Here is a 24,570-nt window from a genome sequence, read left to right as displayed (position 1 = left end):
AATAGACTGTTTTTTATGGATTAGCCTTTTTTTCAAAGTTTTTTTGCCCTAAGAGATTGGTGGGGCATTGGACATAAAAAACATAGCTTTTTAAGTATGTTTTTGATTGTAGATGTTAATGCAATTCAGTTCAATACTACAACTAAATTGTAGAAAAGCAGAAGTGTACATTTTGCTGCTAACCATTCAGTCAGGCAGAAGGATGATGTATTTTTCTACGATTATCTTTTTGCATGAAAACTGCCAAGATTGCTCCAATTGGCTGTTTTGTTATGGCTATTTCCCACAAATATTATTGAATTTTCAGTAACATTCGATTATAATTAAACCCAATTTATTTACACCAAAATAATATTCATTATGGCCAATGTTTAAAGCTGATTCTGAATTAATAAAATACACTAACCCATTTTAAAATAATGTATAAATTGTGATAGTTTATATAGATATAGATAGATATATAGATAGTAGATAGTTAGAAATAGTAAATCATTAGTGGGCTGATAAAGCTCGGCAGTCTAGAAACTAAATAGTTTTATGAGAAAAATATTTCATTTAAAGGTCGACTATAATACGTTTTAATCTATGATGTCTCGTAGCAATACACTAGATATATTCTAATGATAACTACTGCATACTAAAGGTTAATTACTATCCCTTAAAATATTAATTATTAAATGCCTGTTATAACTAACTGTTAAAGATTTTTAACAGTTTTTAACTAAAATTTTACCCAAGGTAATTATTTCATAAATCACACAAGCCCACAATTCAATTGCAACTTGCTATAGAAGGTTAATATAAAAATTTTACTACATGGTTCATGTCTCCTTAAAAGTGTGCTAACAGTCTACTGTGTCATAAGTTGTCCTATAGTTGTGTAGAGTGGAACCTCATATAAGCAAAATTTGTTCTGCGATCTTTCTCGTAAAATGAAACACTCATTTAGTGAAACAATTTACCCATATAAATTAATGCATAATAAGATTCCATGCAAAAAAATGATGTACAAGGTTTATTCAAATAAAATTATCTGTACATTGTCTGGGAATATGGATCACCTTCATATTTTCTTGGTACCTGGAACGCAAACTTGATTTGCATAAGCTTCTTTAAGTCACTGGTATAATTATAACCAGCGAAGCTTGAAACATGACAACCATGCTCAGCCTATTTCCCTTTTTACCTTGATTTTACCTTACATTTCCATAATTTTTAAAAATTCTCCCATGGCAGTCTTCTTGCAGCTTTTTCTTTGGGGACATTTTTAAAACTATGCATTAAGTATTATAACACTTGGCACAAAAAAAATAAAAAATAATAGGTATTAACATAAGTTTGGAAAAATGTGTGATCCCTAGCAACACTAAGACGTTAGTGGAATGAGTGATGGACACAAACTGAGTTGCAAGAGTGCAATCATTCTGGGAATTCTACTTTCCTAGTCACTCGTAGTAGTAGTAGTTTTGAGGGGAGGCGACCGACAGCTAAGGTCATTTGCGCCATAGGGGATGGATAGGAAAGGATGAAGGGTGGAGAGAAACCCGGCGTCGGCATTAGCCTACTCTTTACGAAAGGCGCCAAGGGGTCCACAGTTTAACGTCCCATCCGACGGACGGCGTACTCACTCAAAGTGCCCTCCACAAAGCACCTCAAGTAGGGATCGAGATACCTCTGAAAAATATTCAACACCGCCGGGATTTGAACCCGCGCCCTCAGGGTGGGAAGCCAGTACGTTAGCCCCCGCACCATCTCGATCCCCCTAGTCACTCGTTAAGACATACATTGCTTGTCAAGCAAGTCATTTCTGATACTAATAATTTTGCTAGTTATGCAAATAATTAAGTATGTGAGGTTCCACTGCATTCTTCTTGCAGAATTTTCAACTTATCCTAATCAATACTTCACTTATTTTAGAGCAACATTCATTAATATGAAAAAAAACAAGTAACATAAGTCAATCAACAGCTGCTGTGTTATTTTAAGGGATTTAAAAATAAATAAAAACAAAAGCATGGCATCTCCCACAGCTCAGATTATCAGCAGAAAACTAATCTGATGATCATTTTAAAAATTGATTGACGTACACATAAATAGCCAATATATCAGCAAATATATTTTTTTAAATAAACCAATATTCATTAACAAGTACACAAAAAACAGGCATCAATGAAATCTGGGAAAGATATAAAAAAAAGATTAGATAATTAAAAAGATTAGATGTTATATACACATTCCAGGTGTTAGGAACATATATTTCATGTTTTGAGTATGCTGGTTTTTATGGAGAGCTGTCTGAACCATTGAAAAATTAGGTGAATCGGAGGATTATGTAAATTTGAGGTTTAATTATATTTTAAAAATTCACAAACTTAAAAAATTACACCATATTAAAATATTATCAGAGGTACATTTACCAGAGTTCCACAAAATATACATTACTATTTTACACCCATAAATTAGATATGTTTTAATGAGTTTGTGAGAAGAAATTCAAGATGAAAGCATAAAAAGACCCAAGAGATTCTGACAACATATTTCAAAGAGTACATGGGCATATTGCTATTATGTAATACAGATTGTTTCTGTCAGTGGGTTTGCCCTTAACTGGAAAATATAGAATTAGAAAAAATGATTAACATTTTAAACAAGTAGCAACAAATGAATTAAGGCTTTACCATACTGACCCCAAATGAAAATTAGTTTTTTTAAAGGTATTCCCATTGTGGTGTCCCCATATTCTCCATTGGGAAGTAATTTCCTCTTTGACACACTCAGTACTTTTAACAAGGAAAACTGAACTTTGCAGAAATAGGGCTTATGGGGCCAATGAAAATATCTTATATCATTAAGGTTATACATGCTAGAAAGGATGAACAATGCTTGAAGTGTCCTTGGTAATTTAAATTGATTTCATGCATGGTAGTTTTTATTCAATACAGTATATGGCTTGCGTATCCTTATCTACTCACCTTGTCTTATTGGCATCATTAATTAGCGAGTTTCCAGGAATGACAGCTTGAGTAAGAACTATATATGCATACTCAAAAGCCTGTTTTACATGCAAAGCCCCATAAGAACTCCTTCCTATGTCATTACCAGGGGTTAGAGGATCTTCTATACACAGCAGTGATGGTCTATGACCATCCACCATGTCCTTCTGAACCTATGGAATATATGAAAATTACATTTTTAGAGGGCAGAAATTTATCAACAGAACCATAGCAGCGTCTTTTTTAAGCCATACATCTACAGCTGAATGCAGCTTTCTGTGCTTCCCACAGAGAATTATTTGGCCCTACCACACAGCTATGCTATATTTCTTTCTGATGGTTTGATAGGACCAAATAAAATTTTTCTCAGAAGATGCAAGCAATGAAATATTTAGTTGATGATAAATTTGGATTTTGATTCATGCTTCTAAGGTAACAACAGATTTCCTCCGATGAGCCTTGCCTTCAAAATCATGACATAAAATTATTTTAAATTGACTTTCCAGACATCAGTAAAACATTAAAATCTGAATTCATATCAAGGTGATTAGTTGAAAAATGCAAATAGGATTACACGTATCTGTCTTTCACCAAGTGTGTATCAGTTTTACCAAACTTAGCATATAGATTGTAAAAAAATATTATCAATTATAAGGTGTGCTTAATGAATCTGCATCAGCTGACCTATGTCAACATTATTCCTATGCTAATCATTTGTTTTTTCCCTTGCAGAGTGATTGGTTTAGCTTTCTGATGATACATTTTGCTTTTCTCTAGATGATAGTTCTGTGTTCTTGTAAAACTATAATGCCACCCTAATAAAAATGATTTAAACGTGGAAAAAATTGTACTTTCCATTGCTAGTAAATTCAAATTAATCACAAGGACTGAAAAAGGATCGTTCAATCATTTTCTAATCACAGTCACTTGTCTTTTAATTAACTAATCTGATTTATAAAAATAGAATCCGTTTATATCACGACTATAATTTCTACATATTTCAGTTATCCCTAAATGTTCAGTAGCAAATCCCATTTAGCAAATTCAGTAGCATTTGAAGTGCAGAAAAATACTATCATTGGGTATGGTACCACATGTTTCAACAGATTAGCTCTGCATGGAATTCATCCTAGATTTCCAAAACATTTAAAATTTCAGACATTTCATATTGATCTGGATTGAAGAAATGGCTCCGAAATGAGATAATTGAAAGTAGCCTTAAAAGCTGGCCACACTTTAGTTGAGCCGGAATGCAGGCCATATTAATGGTTATTACTATGATATATGAATCTTCTTGATGATATAATCTTGGTTATTTGCATCATCTAAAGGCCATTTACAAAAAAATATAGCACTAACATAACATTGTGTCAGTTTCATACACGACAGCCAAATAACCTTATCTTGCACCACTTTAAATAAACTTCAAAATGTAATAATAATCATTCACATACCCAAACATCCCATTTAGCAAATTCCCAATTCCTACAAAATATACTATTATATTTTATTCCCAGGGCCTTATTGTCTTTATTGATGTGAACATAAAAAGCAACATATTCACATCAGATATAATTTAGTTTATATTACCATATTATTTACTAGCATTATCCCCAAATACTTCTCATTATTAAACAAATTAAATCAATTGAATTTCGTATGCCAAAATTATTCACCTGTTCAGTGTTATCAATGTGAATTAACATTTTCTCAAATAATTACATGATATATGCTTCTTAGAGTGCAAAATAATTTCCTGATCAACTCTGAATTTATTTTTAAGAATAAATTTAATCAAAAACATACAATCTTAAATTTTCGTTTTGTGGCTTTTTGTATTTTAAAGAATTACAAATTTAGTTTAAACAGATGTTAACATATTAATTAACGAGAAGCATAGTGATGAGTATTGGTGAAGAGCAGGACTGTCATTTTAATGGTAGTTTTCTTTAAGAAAAATTGAAGAATTAACATTACTCTTGGACATTCATTTTCAAATAAAACATGTAATCATAATTTTTTGCATAAAAATTAACACATCCATTTCAAATTTGACTCAATAAATGGTGGAAAAATGAATTTGATAATCACTATTTTCCTCAAACTTCCCATTGATTGTGTAGGAAATAGTATGCATATAGTGTAAGGAGGAGTATATTGAACTACTAAAATAGTAGTTACCTTAATAATTAGGACTGAATAATGGCAATACCTTTTTGAACACGCAAAACATGAGAAAGTAGCTAGTTCCCCCCTGCAACTGTTTTTGCCCGTGAGAATCAACCAATTTACACAGATCATTTTTGTTACAAATCATAATAACCTTCCATAATTTTACTCATTGTTAACAGAAGAAAACTTAACCTAAATTATTCCATTTCCTCTTGTACTGTGAAATAATGTCTGTGGAAAATTACAAACTCATTTAATATGGACATCAAACAATTCCACAAAGTGAAGCCTGTAAGTGTTAAGTATAAATTATCCCAATATTAAAGAGAGAAAAGCGAAAGAGATGACTTGCCATGTTTTCAGTGGAAGCAGTGTTTTAAGCAATAGAGAGGTGTTAAGTTACAACACTCACAAGACAGCCATTCGAGGATTGCCCTTCAACGTACCTCCTCTTTTGAGATATAAGCTCCACCATCTTTAACACGAATGCCAGTTTTCATGTAATTAAAATGCCTTCCATAGAGTTCAAAAAATTCTATTAACAATACCCCAAGGTTGGCATTTGCACGATATGAGTCCTCACGGGGATGCAACTGGAATAAAGAGTAAAATCAGCCTTAATGTCTATATCCCAAAATTTCCCTACAGTGGTACCCATTTGGTGCTGACACCATTGGAACTGGATGAGAATGAGGAAACATTCACGAAGTGTAAACATGAGAATCACCATAAACTTTTGAATAAGAAGCATCATTAGAGAATGGATGATTCTATCCTTTAAATGTTATGCATTTCAAGAGTTTGTGAATTGATCACAAAAATTGGGAGCTACTTCAGCACGTTTAGTGACAACAAATTAACTCATGAAAACAACAAAAACATGTATGAAATACCAATGAATCTTCCATTAGAGTAAGGAAATCATTTTAGAACATATCTTTGGTGTATTTAATTTTGAGAATGGCATTCTCAAGACAAGACTTTATAATGTATTTGGGTTGTCAATTTTCTGATACTATAAGAAGTGCAGATAACAAGAGGCAGTTATACAATGAAAACATGAATAGTGATTACAAGATATTCCACTAGCTCTGGATAGTTAAAATGAATCCCTTCCTCTTCTTCATAGACAAATCTCATTTCTCACTGCGGTATTTAGAACACTGATACAAAATTTAGTTAATCTTAATGATATTCACACTGTATGCAAATATTCTGACCATCCTCCCAAGTGCACACTTACCTGAAGGAAACTAACAGTCAGGAGAATCAAACTATACGAGCTGATACCTCCCGTAAAAACTTCATTTAGGTCCCTCTGCAGGAGAAACTGTTTTAAGACTAGCACCAACTTGGAGAGAACAGGAAAACGCTTCTTAAAACTCTTAATAAGTTCAGCAGACTTAACGCCATTATTCATATTAAAACTAATATCCACTTTCACATCTGACTTCTTGTCAGTCATCTTCACTATAGGAACCTAGAAAGAGAATACATCACTTAATGCATACAATACAAAAACAGGGAAAATCGATTTTCAATTTAATCTCTAAAATATCCTTAATCAGCCAGTAATGCTTCTTGATGTGATAAAAACAAATGCTAAACACAATACTTTTGAAATTTTAATCATAGATCTAAATCTACATGAAAATACTAATAGTCAATTCAAAGAGCTCATTTTAGATTAAGAGTTTCTTCTGGATTGCCCTTAACAAAACTCACAACTGTAATGAAAAAAAAGTATATTAAGACCACATGTATGTATTTATAATAGTGATTCAATTTTACTTATTAGTCCACATGAAGTTTTTACCATTTAGGATATTTTATAAGTAAAAATATACAGAATTTCAGAAGCCACATGGCAATAAGAAACATGCAAAAGCACAACACATCAATAATTTTCACACCCAGACAAAATAAAATCACTGGCTAAGAGTTGAAAAGTACTTTCAGACCCAAAAAATTAAAGGAATAATCAAAGTTGATGTTAGTTTGAGGTCGTTGCCCTGAACTGATGGCTACTCACATTCAATGCAACATATAAGATACATCTTTTATGAATTATTCACCCCAGTGAGAGCAGGATTAAAATTTACCAAAGATCTGATTACTATTATCCATGTAGTCATTAGGTGTAATTCTTTAAAACCTTTACATCAATATTTTCTTTTAGGAATCTTTCTATTGTAACAACAACATATATTCACAGGAAGCAGCATTCAAAAGAAATAATTTTTGCGGTAACCTGATTTCCAAATGCCATAAAATATGCAAGTTTATGTACATTTATTTCCTTGTTTCAGTAAAGCATTCAAAGAAAGCCTCACAATCAACATGTAAACTTTCTAATTTTGATGTAATAGTGTACAAGAAGGCCAGCTATTTAGAGATGGATTGAAACCCAAAGCTTGTACTTACAGAAGCCTTGTCAAGAACTTTGAGAGAACTTGCATCAGCTATATCATTCTCCAACAAGGCCCTTTCCAAAGTATGTAATGGAAGAGAATCCCACTTGCCAATCACAACCAAATCAATGTCACTAGAAAATGACAGGAAGAAAAGGGAAAAGTAGTTTTAGAATCAAAGTAGCCACACAAGGGGAAAATAGCTAACCACCATGCAAAGAATTATAGATATGTATTACCAATCAGGAAAATTGTTGTAATTTTATAACATTCAACTTTTTACAGGAGCAACATTCAAGACTGTAACCATACATTTGATACAACTTTATCATATGCACTTTTTTCCCAACGAAGAATGGCAACAGGAATTTAGAATATATTACTCATTGAATGAATATATTGCGTTTTTGAAATCCTATCTCATCATATTTACAACAATGACAATGGCAGCAAAGGTCTGCTCCTTGTTCAGACACCATTAATGGAATTGGTTCCATTGGGATCAATCACTATTTCATCTTCAATTGCCTCAGAGTTTCTTAGATGCCAAATTCACCAAAATGTACAGTACATGCACGGATAAAACGTCTTCAACCCAGGAAAATGGTTAGTTAGCCATCCACTCGAATACTTTGCTAATTCGATGAAATTAATCCTGTTATAAAAACAACCCATGGAGCTGATCAAATAGTACACACCAACATTTCATCTAGCCCTCGGCTTATTACACAGGATTCATAACAAGCATATTCATACAAGAAAGCCCATTCTCTAATTTAAAAAGCCTCATTGGCCAACTTATTAGATTTGTCAATAGATTGCTTGCATATACACATATGATATATTTTAAGGAAAGGACATTGGTAAGCACTGATTTAAGGAGTAGTGTGCATCTTATCTATCAGCTAATTTTATTTTTTATGAGGTTTATCTTTGAAAACTAGTTCCAAATGATAATATTTTCAATTGCAATGCTTCAAAGAATTTTCATAAAAGATCACTTAAATTTAATTTGCAAAATATTCCAGCATTTTTTCCTTATTATTCCCACATTTATGCACCATCAACTCATGATAAAACTATGGGTGCATTTTGTAGGGGGAGGATCAATACAAATATTTTAGAGACAAATAATTCTTGTTGGTGTGATTGGAACTACATCACTTCAAGACAATGGTCAAAGAAGAAAATAAACAGTTCTCACCGCTTTATAACAAATATTTGTACTTCCTTTCACTACAAATAAAATGCATATTGCTACACTAGAAATGGATGGACCATGGGTAACATTAGAAATGGATGAAATGGTGGGACCATCTGTGTAACGTTAGTGACATATGGCATTAAAAAAAGAAAAAGGGCATTTTACACCAAATGCTCGGTAAAATAATGAAGGAAAACATTTAAAACAGCATTAAAATAGACAATAAATGAGTTTATTGGCCTAATTGTATGGTGCTTAAGTTTTCAAGGGAAATGAAAGAGAGAAAGAAGGGAAATAATGAATGATTTGAAAAATGAATTGCAAATGTGAAAAGTGGAGAAGAGAAAGAGCTGGAGATGGGGGCCAAGGAATCCACAACAGGAGACAACCAATGATGTCATCAATAGTCGAACATCTTAACAACTATGTTGATTCAGATAATATTTAAAAAAATATAAACGACATTTAAGTACTATAGCATTATTTTTAATAGAAGAAATCACACCTCATTTCACTAAATATTTATAGCCATCATAATTGAAATGTGTCTGGCTGATTTAAAAAATGGATTATTTGAATTTAAAAGTTTTCATCTTTAAGTGTTAAATGCTCAGTTCTTTCAAATTGTTCAGTTTTCAAGAATAGTCATTATGGCTGCAATGAAAAAACCTCTTTTTTTCTGTTTTCAAGTTTTCTGGCTAGTAACAGCCCTCACTCATAATAATAATTTGGCCCGTTGTATTAGAATTGGGCGATTTATTGTCTCAATTTTTTTTGGGAACCTTATTTTTAAACCCCCAATACTATTTCGTTAATTTTGCACAAATTACAAAATATGAGTTACAGCCCTTCCTTTCCATCATTCTCCCCATTCCCACTTAATCTTTTGTTGTACAATCTAGTAAATATTTTCCTAATTGGTTCCTTGTACAGATATTTCCCAATTTGTTGGATGTTATGCAAATATCCAAGGATTGCTTCCAGTTTGCGTCTTTCCACGGCATAAATTGGGCAATAAAGGACTATGTATTGTCGTGTCCTCCTCAATCCCATGTCCTTTTAAAATTTCTGTAATTCCTTTATAAGTTTTAAAGTTGATCTTCATTCTTTCCTTCACGCTAGAGAGGAATTGTCTGGTTAGCCCCCACTCATGCGGAGAGTGTGCTTCCTGACCCATACTCCGAAGTTCCTCTTGCGCGAAGTCATGTCTCAAACAGCAGCAGAAGCAAATACTAAGCCCACCAACAAGCTAGCAATCCCACCCTTGTCTTGGAGAACAAATTACACAATTCGAAGAATTCAATACATTTCACTCATGAGCCTAAATATGCCATTGCAAAACTAATCATTGCTTTAACTCATTTCTATCCCTCAATCAACAATTGGTGAAATAATACGTTCCCAATTTCAACGTGGAGAGGTTATTTAAAAAACGAGTACTCCAATAAACAGTTAAAAAGCTCCTCCTCGGTCTGGACATAAGTCTTCAAATGCAGCTCCTCAAAGAGACCGGCGGAATAGTCCCTAGCCGGATATGGGGTGGTGGCGGTCGGCGCGAGGGCGAGGAAGGATGGAGCTAAGAAGAAAAAAGGGCGAGCACGTGCCGGATCCTCATCACAACCTGTACTCGTGGAGTAGGGTCATAAAAATGAGTGTGCTCAAGAGAGGGGGGGTTACGGGGAGGGGGGAAGTGTTGGGACTCGGGATGGGAGGGCGACGTGGCCGGGATGCAAGACCACACTTATCCGCGCTTCGTTTCGTATTCTTTTTTTCAAGTTCGGCGACAACGAGCACCCGCGGGCGCAAGAGTCGATGGGAGCATCCGGCGGCCGAGCGAAGCCTTGCTCACTGGGAGCGCGCGGTCCATGACGCGACTGCCTGCTAAACGCGTACACACACACCGACAGCCACGTTGACTGTGCCGTGTAACTTAAGAGTGACGCAGTTATGATAACGGACGGTTATCGTTTAATTATTTTTATTTGGTCATCATTTACACTTGAATGATATTAAACTTCTTTTTAAATGGCATCAATGACAAATCAGTTTCGGTTCGGGCGACATAACTCGCTGATACGAGGGGGAGAAAGGGCCGAACCGCGAATGTTGGACGATGAGAAATCGTCGGACCGGCGACTTTAGGAAGGCCTGCGACGCTCCCCGCTTAGGTCCGTTGACGTCACGCTGTATTTTTCCTTTTACATCCACCCACGAGTCATATTCCGCTACGATAAAGCAGAACTGAGTATGGCATTTCATTCCCAAATTACGTCAACTTTCTGCAATAACCCGCCATAATTAATAGGCTGGCATGAAATTACGTCTTTACGTGAATGGGAACCGTCTTGATTCCTCCTGCGGAAGTCATGCGTCGCCCATTTCATCACAAAAGATAGGTAAAACGATTTAATAAAAAAACACAGAGCAAAATTCTCGAACGGGGAAGGAAAACACGCGGAGTGAGACTTAGTTATCATACGACGGGTAAATTGCTACTTCCGTTACAAAGTTGTATCTCCAATGTCAGGGTTCATTCAAAGGAAGAGAGCGTCGGCGATTTATTGTTCCGCCGTGCCTATAGGGATGTCATGGGCAACCGAAACCATCCCACCCGAGGAAATGTCAAAGTGTGAAAACCACCTCCCACTCCCTCCAGTGCGTGACGTCATTTATGGACAACGCCAAACCCACTGCAACGGTTATAGGACACGTGGCAAAGAAAGGTGGCGGCGCGCTAAGCATCGCGTTTGGTGTGAGGCAGCCTTGAGACGCGTCGCGGTCGGTCGGAGGGATGGGGGGAGAGTGTGGGAGGAGGAGGGTGGGACGGCGGCAGTGGGAGGGAGGGAGGCTTAGAGGAGCGGAGGAGAGGCTCGGCCACCCTGCGACGAGAGGGAGAGTGAAGAAGGGCGCGCGCGATCCTCCATTTCCTGAGAGAAGCATCATAGTCGACCGCAGAAAAATTGAGCTCGCATCGATATCGCAAGGCGGGCTTGCACATCACTTGACTGACCAGATTTTATGGGGCTCATGGACCTTCTTCCTATTTCCATGCCACCAAAAGCCATGAAAGTATGCAGTTCTTTTCACGGTATCTCAATTTTTATCGACTCGCACAATCAGTTGATTTCTTCGCGGAGAGTGACGTAGAATGGCGGATATCGAAGTGAATTAAATCTAAAAAAATTAAGAGGAACTTTCGTTATAGTCTCCCCTCTCTAGTCCATCAATAATATTCCACCCATACTACGACGAGTGAGAGGACTAAGTAATCATGTGCGGCTAAAATTGGCAGGGTCCGTGTAACCAATGAACGTGTCCATAAGCTGGAGAGCCAAAAAATCAATCATTAGCGTTGTATTCCGAGATCAGGATGAAATTTTGAGACACATGCATACAGAAGGCTTGTCAACTGTTGCACCAAGACTGGCCAAAGGACAATTTACTGGCCAGGGCATCATTTTTTGTTGGGTTAGGCGAGGTACACCCAGAGGTCGTTCACTCCAAGTTTGAAATGGAAGGTTGATGGGGAAGAAATGAAGAATAACAGGTCGAATGAAAAGCTACAGGAATGCCTGCAGTCCGACTTCTCATTTGACGAGCAGTGTGCACTTTTGCTTCAAAAATAATAGGAAGGTCAATTTTTAAAATCCAAACACAAACAACCCCGTGTCAGAAAATTGAGCATGATTTGCACTGCAGACATGGAAAACAAACATTTACGTTGGCGGACGAAATATTCTCAAGGGTCGAGGGACTCGCAGTCAAATTGAACTGGGACAGGTTTTGTGGCAAGTGATCACAGGGCAATGCCTACGATACCCTTTATATCCTTCAATAATGGGTGGATTTCTTCACACCTCTTCTTTTGACGAACACTGCATCCAATATAAAAAACGCCGGTAAACACATATTTTTACTCCTATACTGGCACATGACCAGAATTAAAGATAGCACATCGTGATTTGCGTTCACAGTAGTCACCATCATGTGCTTCGCCACGGATATATTTTTTTCAAATTGATAGAAATACAATTTGATCTCCATCCCAGTCCAAAATATTAATCATACACAACAGCATCTTAACAATCTGTCTGCTGTCATCAATTAAATTTTACGCCGGACCCGACTTTCTCTGAAAATAGCACATGCAAAGCCACTGCCACCCCGATTTATTTTATGAGCGTTCATGTTGATCTAATATCACCGGCACCCTTAGAATTACACAAATATACACTATTGTACACGGCAATGAATTCCAAAAGAAATTCAAAGGGCAAAGGAAAACTACAGTGTTCAGGTTGGGATTCTACACACGACCGCACCTTCGTATGAATTCCCGATTGATTGACCGTGCAAAGAGCACATGCCTATGAAAATAGCAAGGCATTTAAATAGCTTATTTACGTACACACACTCCTTTTCATACACACATTAGGGTGCCAAAAATGTAAACTAGGGATTATATTCGCACGCACTCATGCGAGGGATTGATAAAAAAGAAACTCAAGTTTCTAAGCATTCTAATGTATCACATTTCCGCCCACACTATCTATTTTTAATAGTCGTGACCTCCTAAACCTTGACTCGACTACATTGCCTTCGCACATCAGAGGACCATCACCATAAACATGAGAAATATCGATTATACGCATTTTTCGTAAGACGAGAATGACAGCTCTTGAACGCGGAAGACGAACGCCCATTGTGGACGTAATTGACCGCATCTGAAAACGTGGCTCATTCTGGAGGGCAGCGTAAACCCCGAAATTGGCCGGCCATCGTTCAGAATTCTGTCCCAGAGAATAGTGAGTGCCCTGAAACACGACCAAGGAAATTGCGGGATCGACGATCGAGAACTACGGTTATTTTCTAAGGGAATGCCATCCGAAGAAAACAAGCCACACATGGAAGATGTCGCGTGTGATGTCACTGTCACGAACGACAGTGAAATTTCAAGAGCGGAAGCGACCGGTTGGGGGAAGGGTGGGGGGGGGGGGGGCTGCCGCAAACCAATCGAAGGAAGTAACACGAGCCGCTTGTACTGCGGCACACGACGACGCCGATGAGAAATTCTCTTCGAGCGCCGGCCAACATGTGAGCTCTTGTAATCGCCACCAAACCCGCAACATGAAGTGCTGAAACTCGCCTAGAAGATATATATATGAGAGTTGCCATTCATCATCGGCGCAATGAATAACGTGATTGGACCTCGGGATCCATAAAGGATTACTTAGGGCTCGCCAATCGTGGAGCCACCCACTGACATACTAATGACTGTGTCTACGAATTGGCATTAACGACGTCGCAGAGAAATGGGGTTGAAGTCACAATACAGGCAGGTCACAAATATTGGACCTGAAAACTACCTGGCCCTAATGAGGCACCAAGGCTGTTTTCGCGACATGCCAACATAGTTAATACATGCGATTTCCTCTTGTGGAACATTTTAAGAAAGCATTACGTCGCAATATTGGTCCCAACTTTACTTCCACTTTTAATGTAGCGCAACAACATTCACAGATGATGATCAAGGCATCTGAAGTGAAAAAGTCTTCCGTAGATTAGTAACAGAAGTAGAAAGAATGGGGCAAAATAAGGAGGGAAGCCACGGAGGCAAAAAGTCACGCAGAATTAGTGCAAGTAGGGAGTGAAATGAAACATTGAACTGTTTAACTGAGGACAGAACTGAACGAAGAGCAGTATTGAATCTAATTTCAGAATGAATTAGGCGAATAACGAAAAGGACGTTTGATTTTATCAAAAAGAATTAGACGCTGTTTAGAAATCAAAAGCTCAATTATCATTAAATTAAAAATATATCCGGCGAATCAAGTGATTGATCCTTAAAACTATAAGTTGTACTTGCCACGGCATAATTATGCTCACGGGTAATAAGATCAAAAGGAAAACGTAAGTTACTTTCCGAAGGCGCAAGTTTAAAAGCTAATGCAATAATAATGCACAATGCACACATTGTAAATTGCCATTTTTCAACTATGAATTCATGAAAGAGCAACTATTCATTCACACCATTGGATAACTGGATTGTTCATGATCTAATCATGGAGCGAAGGTTAAATTACAAATTGAAGCTATTGCATCAATTGGAGGGATTACTCTTAAGCAGGGAGGTTGAAAATGTATGACCCCCATCGTTCTACGGTAGGAGAGATCATGCTAGTAAAATTAAAGAGATTAAGTGTAGAACAGATAGATTTAAAATGTCATCTTTTCCTTGAGCGATAGGGGATCATAATAACATTGTTCAACTGCAGTAGGGTCATGTTCGGGTAAAATTATTCTGGTGTGCATTCCACCCCTGCCACGTATCCTGGCAGTGGCTTGTGTGGTACATATAAATTTAAAAAACTGACATTATTGCGTCACTTTAATAATTAGGACAATCCTCAAGTTTTGCTAAATTTCCAGTACTGAAGACCACTTGGAACCACTGGGGCCATTTCGACGAAATAAACTTATTTCGAGGGGCATCCAAAACTACTTAATATAATAAATTAAGCGACGATAAAGAACGCAAAAGTTTGACAAGTAGCAAATGGTTTAATATTCCTGATAGTACAAAAAAACGATTCCCCTTAAAAGTTGCAGGTCTCCCTCAAAATTTGATCCGATATGAGTTCGTTTCGGTTGAGAACCCTACACGACTTCCTGTGAACACTAAAAAAAACTGCAAAGAACACGTTCCACGCAAGTGACGTACACTTGCACACATCATCACCACATTCGAGCCCGTCGTTTCCGCTGGAACATCGTGGTCGATTCTGTCGGGAACATCGAGATGGATCGAGAAGTATCGCACAGCCACTCGAAGGAGTAGGGGAGAGAGAAAGGAAGGTGGGGGGAGAGTGGTAGTGCAGCAGGCAAGGAGGGCACTACAGAGGGGAGGGGTTAAGGGGCGATAAAAGGGTGGGGGGGGGAGGCTGTACTGGCGGTTGATGGGAAGAAGGGGGCCGCCCCCGATGGTTGACCTACTTCTCTATTCTGGCGATCTTCCAAGCGGGGCGCTAGTCGCTACACGACCGCCCGTTCGTCTGCTGCCGCCGCCGCTATTACGTACGAAAATCAACTCATTTCGCTCTCGGCACAGAGTGGTTTTGGGAGGGTGGGAGGGAAGATAAAAAGTGGAAGAAGGCAAGTAAAAAGAGTGAACAGTAGCTAACACCACAATCATGCTGACACACGTCGAAACCACTTGTAGTCTTCCACGTTCCAATTTGAATAGTGAGGGCACAATGTAAATTTAGAATAGCCAATTTACCGATATCGCAGTTCATATCGCGGCACCGCAAGTTTAGTTCATTAGTATCTACGTTAAGGACGAGCGATTGCACGAAAATTTATCAGCGGGATGCCATTTTGCAATCCCCCCCCCTACTTCCCGGGGTGACTTCGAATGATAGCGATAAAACAGTGAGACCGAAAATTATATATACGCAATTTCCATCCAAATGACCTCGCTATTTATTTTAAACCGAAGGTCGATAGAAAAAACGTAATATCGTGCGCCTCAAAAATCGCAACGCTTTGTCACGTGAATATCGAAGTCGCAACGCCACGGCTTTGCATCGCGTCGAGAAAAGGGGAGAGGAGCCGAAAAACCAGAATATATAGCGACGACTGAATAGCGGTGCCCTTTCCCTTCTGCAACGCCCGTCCTTCGGATTCGTCCTTGCGTGCTGCTTGTAACACCGCGAGAGCGACTTCGAGTTCGACGAACTTCAACACTCCATCGCTTGCTCACTCACTCACTTGGTAAAAGCACTTGAACGGACCGCGGGAGGCAAGCCAAGATTTTAAGTCTTTCGCTTACGGAATTGGGGCTCTCACTCTCTTGCTGCTGTAATCCATTACGGGAAATACTTGTTTTGAATAAAAAATGAAAACACCCTATCCACTTTTCCCGCTGCACCCCAAGGCGCTCTGACTTGGAAGGCAAGAGAATTTTATCGTGGCCTACACGAACGGTCAAGAAAATGGAAAGATACACTTAACGCGGCTCTTGACCCTGGCAGGATGAAACATTGCACCGCCGGCTGATCTCTGACCACGAAGACAGGTTGTTGCGTAACAACCGTCACCAAGTATAAGTCTATGCCCTGTGATGACATTCGCGAAGGATGTAAGGCTCTTCTAGGCGCTTTAAGCCAAGTGATTCAAACAGGGAATAAATTATTGGTGATACTGCGAGGGATATTTATTGGTACACTGCCTAATATTATGCCGAAAAAAGCGCACTATTCCATGACTGCCATGGCACGGGTGTATTCGCTCGGTGAATAGGATTGGCCTATACGCCTTGCCTCACCACCTGATGTCATAGTTCGAATCCCGAAGTTGACAAGAGTTTTCACGGTACATCGGAGGCGCTAATTCTTACATCAGGCCAGATTGTTTAATGACTAGAAGTCTACCTTCTTCCTAACACTAATACTTACATTACACTACATTCCCACCCATAAAAAAGTAGCATAAATGCACTAAATTTACGGGCTCTCCTCACAACAGCTGACTACAATTACTCCCAAGGATCAGGAGAATAATTGCTTTAATGAAGAGCAAATCTAAATGAAAACTGACACTGTTCGTTCAAGTTAACATCCCCGATTGCAATTTTGGAGAACACATCAAAACTAAGATGACAGCACTCATAGAATTCCCCAGTTACTGTGAATGTTGCCTTTTTTAAATTATATATATATATATATATATATATATATATATATATATATATATATATATATATATATATATTATATACCCTGCAAGCCGCCAGGGAGTGTGGCAGGAGGTGAATACACACCAGAATACTTTTACCTGTACATGACCCTACCGCGGTCGAGCAATGTTATTATATTATGATCCCCTATCGTTCGCGGAAAAAATGACACCTTAAATCCATCTGATCTACACTTAATCTCTCTAATCTTATTAGCGTGATCTCTTCTTACGTGGTACGATGGGGTAATATTACATTTTCAACACCGCCGCTAAAGAGACGCCCTTCCAATTTATGCAAGAGATTCTATCTGTAATTTAAACTTCGCTCCGTGGGTAATTCCCAGCCTAGCTACTCTGGTATTTTGGATACGCTACTAAGTTTATCATAACAACGTTTTACAAATCTAGCTCCTGGATAGTATTGAATGGTCTCTGTCGACTGGCGGTCTGTAAAATGCGCATACATAAATTCTTTTGGATTGAGGACTTTTAATTTAGCACAAAACACTTTCCAAACCATTACCCGGAATTACCTCAATCCTGCTGACGCAATAAGTTTTAACTGCAATAAAGACACCGCCCCAAATTCTATTTGTTGTCATTTCTGTACATTGAACAGGATTTTGGGAAAATTCGGCAGTATCGGTGGATAACCAGCTTTCTGCCCCAAAAATTATATCTACGCCCGGACATTTTATAAGGTGATGATATCCTGCGACTTCGTTTTTTTTAACTTCGGCAAGTTACTACCAATACAGATAATGTTCCCTTGACTTACGGTTTTTTTAAATTTCAACGAGCATCGTCTTCTCATTAATATTGAATCAATAATATAAAATTTTCTTATCCTATGAAATAATATTTTCCGTCCGATGCTATCTGATTCGCGTCGAACTAACTATGACTAGCACTGAACCTCACTTCATTTAAATGAATCCACTATTTAAATTTCTATGCACACACGATGAATGGAAAACGATAATCGTCGCCTTGAAGGCCAATATCTTTGATCTTTTTATCGATGGCACGCTAATTTCCGTTTACGCGAACCGCGTGCCCGCGGCTGACGTAATGGAATGTTTAACCTTCGCTCCGAAAATGGCCGAGTACCACGCCCGAAACGCTCGCTGCCCTCGTGCAGCCGCCCGCGCCGAGGCGGGAATGCGCTCCGGAGGGAGGGGTACTACATACTCCCTCACGACTTCCCATCGAAAACAAAACCTACCACAGCCAATTAAGCGAAGCACAACGAGCAAAATGGATGACCATTATGAATGAACGTCCGAATTCTGGGAAACGAATCGGGAGGAAAAAAATAACCAGAGAGAATATAGAGTATGAGGCGGCGTGCTTCGTAGTAGTACGCAATATATCGACCCATCAAACACGCTGCTCTACACAACGTCGGGGAGCTTGCCATTGCAACTATTGACCCACAAGCCCGATCGACGTTTCGAGTTTCCCTAAGTTCATCACACAACGGACGTCAATTTTGAAGGCAATAAACACCTCGATTCTGCTTTGTCGATTCGTGTCTACTACCTACCGACGGTATCTTCGGACATAAAATTGACGCTATAGGGTTCGGGAGTCGCAGAGCACGAGTATCTTACGTCAACCGGAATATTAATATAATGGACGAAAGAGGTCACAACGTTTCTTGCGAATGAAATATTGATGAAACAGGTGGGTGTCATTTTGAGCCACAAGTGGTAAGGTTACGTAAAATATTCGTATAAAATTGTTATGAGTGAGAATGGAAATAATTCGAGTCCATTAATTTATGCCATAAATAAAACAAAGCACGTCATCAGTGGGCATTTAAATATTAATAGCGACGAGCAAATAAGGCCAGGGATAATTGAACGCATTCGGATTGTCTTTCGAATACAAAATGAGGCAACTCCTGTTTCGGACATCAATTGTGAATCCCCCCGTTTCATTTAATTGGCTTGTGCAACAAACAATGTTTCAAGCGATGCGTTGAGTACAATTATGAGTTGCTACAATGCATGATTTCAAGCTACATTCCCACTAAACCGCTCTAAATTAATATATTATAAATTGACATATTAGATTGATTGCAATTACAAACGCACGAATGTTCGATATTTTATCACTCGATTAAAAATCACAGTGTTGTTACCTATTAGGCGTTTCTTCAATTTTGGGCCCAACGATCAGTCCGTTTCCTATTCAGAATTGACGCGGAAAAAGTTCAAAGGTCTTACGAAGACGTTACTCCTCTTCGTCCATTTATCTAAATTTCTTTCATCAATCTCTTAGAGAAGGAATAATGTGACCACGATAAAAGAACGAGGAAACGCCAATAAAAGAAATAATGTAGGCAAGACGTTCTGAAAAATTAAAAAAATTGTAATAAATCATTTTCGTTGGTCTGGTTTGATTTTTTATCAGCAAATGGTGAGTTCATCAATCACTTCCGGCGATAACATGTTTGAAAAACAAAAGCCCACGCTGCAGACAATAGCGGACAGAGGCACGTGCAACTGTGCGACAACATAGGACTTTCATTTAAACTTAGTGGTCCAATCTTTTAATTGCAGTTTGGAGATAGTAAAGCGACAGATATTGTCGTCTCTCTTCCCCTTTCCAGCATATTCTATGAAATGCATCGTAAAATATGCAAAATACACTGGAATGGATTGTAACGATTTTACAACAATCAATTGAGGTCCAAGATTAATCTCGGATGAAAAAATTAAAACATTCTATGTTGGTACCTGGTAGGTAGATAAAGGCCCGTTCGAAAGCTGCCGAATATCTCAACACGAGCCTCTGGCCAGAGGTGTAAGGTAACTTTTTCAATCCGACGGACGACTTCCAACCTCAGCTGATGCTCTTCGGGTGTGGGAGACATGTACTGGAAAAAATCTTCGATTTCTTCGTGTAACCTATAATAATCATGGAAAGAAAAGGACGCGTTATATACATTGGATCGTTAATAAACGGTTGGTATAATTAATGAGATACCGAGTCCCAATTTTAATTTTAAAGCCCTCGAATGCTCATCAGATTATCTCAGCGACTTGGCGAATATTTCAATGACTACAATAATATTCAAATTGTACAGAATAATCAATGATTTTTTTCACCTTGGTCATTTAATATTTTCAACGAACTCATAAAAAGCGTAAAATGCAATTACAATAATTTCTTCATCAAAAATCATTATCAGGAATGAATGCAACATAAGCCAGTATTTGTGAGATTAACATTCTATCCTAGGTTAAATTACCACAATAATTAATTATTAACAAGTCATGAATTGGTACATTGCCTCTAACACCCGTGTAAGAGGCGAATGCAACTAGGAAAGGATTTCCCAACGGATGGAATTTTCCCAAATGTCTAACATTAAGATGTTTCAGATTTACGGGCTATACAATTCCACACAATTGTGGAAATACGAAATTGAATCTACAAAATGGACCATTTCCACAATTTTAAATGGAAACTAAGATTACTTTAACAGGAAAATCATAATTTATAAGGCAATGATTTATATATTCTACATGATCTTTTGGTGCACAAGTATCGGTGGTTTTGTACAAGGATGTCAATGTAGTCCTATCTCGTGATATCATAATCATATGAAACCTCTGCATTCCATATCATGATGCAGAAGAAACCAACTCACAAGTGGGTGAAAGGTGAGTTTTATTCACTAATATATCCGAAAGGCTTATGTACATCGTCTTCACATTGATGCCTCAAAATTAATAATGACAAGTTTAAAAAACTCAATCAGCTCGATAATGATTCTGCCCAACAATTTATCCAAAGCGCAACTGAGAGATTTTTCCAGGGAATGTAAATATTATAACACGGTAATATAAGAAAAATATAATGTGCAAGCACCGTTTCTATTACTTTCACTTTTGAATTCCAGAAAAAAGTCGAAATGCCGTGCATGCATTTAACATTTAATTCCAATGCGATTATTCGTAAACGGTATAAGGCCAGTTGACTCTTAGATAATGCGCGCACGGAAATCAGAAGACAGTTACGAAACTTCCGAGGATGGAATTGCTTAACTTTTCATTGATATGTAGTTCCCTAGAATGGTGTCCGCTCACGAACATCAAAATACGATTCCTTCTTCGAAGTATTTAAAATTTAAAGGCTCAGCCACTTAAGTGATGTCTCGATCTCGTGGAAAACATTAAAAATTACTTTTTTAGTGGCTCTGACTCATACGCGTGGAGAGAGACAACGCAGTCTTACACCATTTACGGCCGCTCTCCAGCTAGCCTCTCCTTTGAGTCGAGCTCCAACGCCCCAATCCGACATAACGTTCTAATTTTAGTTAGTGCGAAACCCTCTCCGATTCTTCTCGTCTCCATAGTCACATACTCCTACGATCTGCCACCCACCCCACTCCTCAGTAAAGGCAATGGCCACCATTCATCCTTTCCCAAGAGTTTTCTCTTTCTTACCTATCAGCATTGAGCCAAATATGATAACAGCTAATTGCCATGCCGTATTTCCTCAATTTATTGATCACATAGTAACACGAAAATATTTAAACGACATAGTTAATTAAAACCGTTTGTTTCGTGACGTCTCGATGAGCAATTAAAATTAAAGCAATCGCCGCTAAACGCGAATGAAGACTGTATTAAACATTACGCTTATGCATTATGGCAGATAATTTCAACCGACCGTAACACTCATGGCGACTACACAGCTGTTTAACCTAAAATAACAACGGAGTAGATTGTTCTAATCGTCACAGAAACGGGCGTTAATGATAAAATATAATACGTTCTTTCTACATTTGAGCACATTTAACATTGACGCTACGTTTAGTTTAAATACACGGAATTAAAATTTTGTACAATACACTGGAGTAAAAGGGCAAATTAAACGTTAACGACATTTTTCAAATACCCTCCGCTGGAAAGTTCTCTGAACAACCACCAAAAGGTCGAGAAAGGTTAGGCCAATAAATTGATAGTACACATATTAACATTGCGAAATAGGGTTGGAAGTCTCTGCTTTAGAACAACACCCATGATGTACACGAGGGTAGATATTGAACAAACAAGTGTATTTCTAAATTCCAGTAGAACTAAAAGCATAAGTAGATAGAATGTTTTGTTTAACGTCCAGGAAAACCATTAATAATTTCCGCTGTCATATTCTTCGCATGCACATATCTGCACTACTCTTAGTGCCCGCACTAGATCTACACAAAAATTGGTATATTTATTCCCATTGGAAGATTACCAATATAAATCCACACCAAGCTCGTAAAATAATGAAATCACTACAGCTTATGTTTCGCACATGTTTCCTGTCAATTTCCAAATTTGCCTTTTTGACAAATCACGATTGAATGATAATGTAAAATTCAAAAAACATGACAGTAACTAAGACAAAGTTAATACGGTACAGGTTAAAAACACTAGAAGTTCGCCAAACTAAAAAAATGGGAACCAATTATAATGAACTTAATATATTGGCGAAAGACCGCTGGTATAAGGAAATATGTCATGCGATGCAAAATATAAATCAATGCTAAATTAATGATCTCGAGTGTAGGTGAATTTGTCAATTAAGATGAAACATTTAAGGAAAAATAAAATTACTTCGCATTAAGAATTAATTCACAAGGCTTAGACATTTTGTCAACACCAGCAAAATGAAACACCATTCAAAATCGACCTTGACGTACAATATTCTGCCGTACACAATTTTCAATAAAACCGAGAAATTATTGCCTCTCTCATACATGAATTGACGACAACTTATTAAGTCGTCGGCATATAACGTGCAACTGACATTACCTAAAAATAAGGGCGTGTTCTGAAATTCAAAATACCAACTATTTTTTAATTTATGACTTAAAGGCCAATGTGTATTTCCTCATCGAATTGACCATTAAAAAATAAATAGATAAAGCAAGGAAACTAATGTAATCCGTAATATATTGATCAACCTCCTCGTACGAGACCACCGTAGAGCCGAACAAAACACAACCGGAATGATCGCACCTCGATTACTAAATTGGGGAAAGCAGCACGCTTAGGAATTACTTTACATGGTTGTCAAAATGTAATAAACCTCTCTCACCCGACAACTCCTTTACTGTATGTTTTTGTAGGCATTCTCCACGGACATCCGCCATATTCTCCTATCAACACTGCATGATTTTGGTTCATGCCGTACGTGCTCGCGCGATTCTCTCTTTTCCTCCTCGTCCGGTTGTAATAGTTATTGCTATTTTGAGGCCTATTAGAGTAAAATCTTCTTGGCTCTTCCCTGTTGTTAATCCCAATTGGAATGTATTCTGGTGCTTTACTTTCTATCGTTTGATTAGTGTTCACTTGATACAGATTCATATTGTCAAGACTCCTCTGAACTTCCCAAATGCGTGTCCACAAGTCCTTAGCGGGACCTTCTTGCTCGGGCTGAAACCAACCAATCGTCGGATCCATCAAAAGCACCCACCAGCTGAGCAGGTGCTTTTTTGATTAACACTACTATCCAGTAAAATGGTACTTCACACACACAATAAATTCACAATAAAACAGAGTATTGACTTTAGTCACAGCCTAATGAAGTGCACTGGACACCATGCACAGGTACTACATGTAGTAGTGGTACAAGAAAATTCCACCAGGATGCGCTTATTACGTTAACTGTTAGGTCAACTTCGCAACTTTTTTCGCTCATATTTGTGAAATACCTCTCAAGCATAATTTTGAGTTACATGTGTAGTTACATAAAACAAAATGTTTTTATCAGAATCGGAATAAAACAGTTTGGCATCCTTAAAAGAAGGCCTATTTTCGTAAGTCAACCTGTACCTGATCAAACCGGTGGAATCGTTTTGAATTCTAATTTTCACCGTTTATGTTCGTTTGCCGTGATATGTCATCAGATAAGTATGGTTTTTTAAAAGGGAGTTTCCTAATTATTTTCCTGCCCGATCATTTGTAATTAGGTTCACATCTCCCACGATATTACCTCGTGGTTTATTTATATGGTTACCAGAACGTATTGGCGGAGTTAGTTTCGTCTT

The 24,570-nt window shown here is 37.9% G+C and overlaps 1 protein-coding gene across 1 annotated transcript in view; it reads right to left on the bottom strand.

Annotated features, from left to right (window-relative positions):
- LOC139694130 (non-canonical poly(A) RNA polymerase protein Trf4-1-like) overlaps positions 1-24,124 on the bottom strand; it is a 47,450-nt gene extending 23,326 nt beyond the window's left edge. The window contains exons 1-6 of the mRNA XM_071592561.1: positions 23,619-24,124; positions 20,264-20,434; positions 7,590-7,710; positions 6,409-6,645; positions 5,612-5,758; positions 2,973-3,166 (exon numbers count right to left, since the gene is read on the bottom strand). Of these exons, the coding sequence (XP_071448662.1) occupies positions 2,973-3,166; positions 5,612-5,758; positions 6,409-6,645; positions 7,590-7,710; positions 20,264-20,434; positions 23,619-23,983 (1,235 nt within the window). The 5' untranslated portion in view covers positions 23,984-24,124. The remainder of the gene's footprint in view (positions 1-2,972; positions 3,167-5,611; positions 5,759-6,408; positions 6,646-7,589; positions 7,711-20,263; positions 20,435-23,618) is intronic.
- Between the last annotated feature and the right edge of the window lie 446 nt (positions 24,125-24,570).

Source organism: Hetaerina americana, unplaced genomic scaffold (assembly GCF_022747635.1).
Source record: "Hetaerina americana unplaced genomic scaffold, ioHetAmer1.1.p SCAF_5, whole genome shotgun sequence".
NCBI classification, from domain to species: Eukaryota; Metazoa; Arthropoda; class Insecta; order Odonata; family Calopterygidae; genus Hetaerina; species Hetaerina americana.
This window is presented reverse-complemented; position numbering and strand designations above follow the sequence as displayed.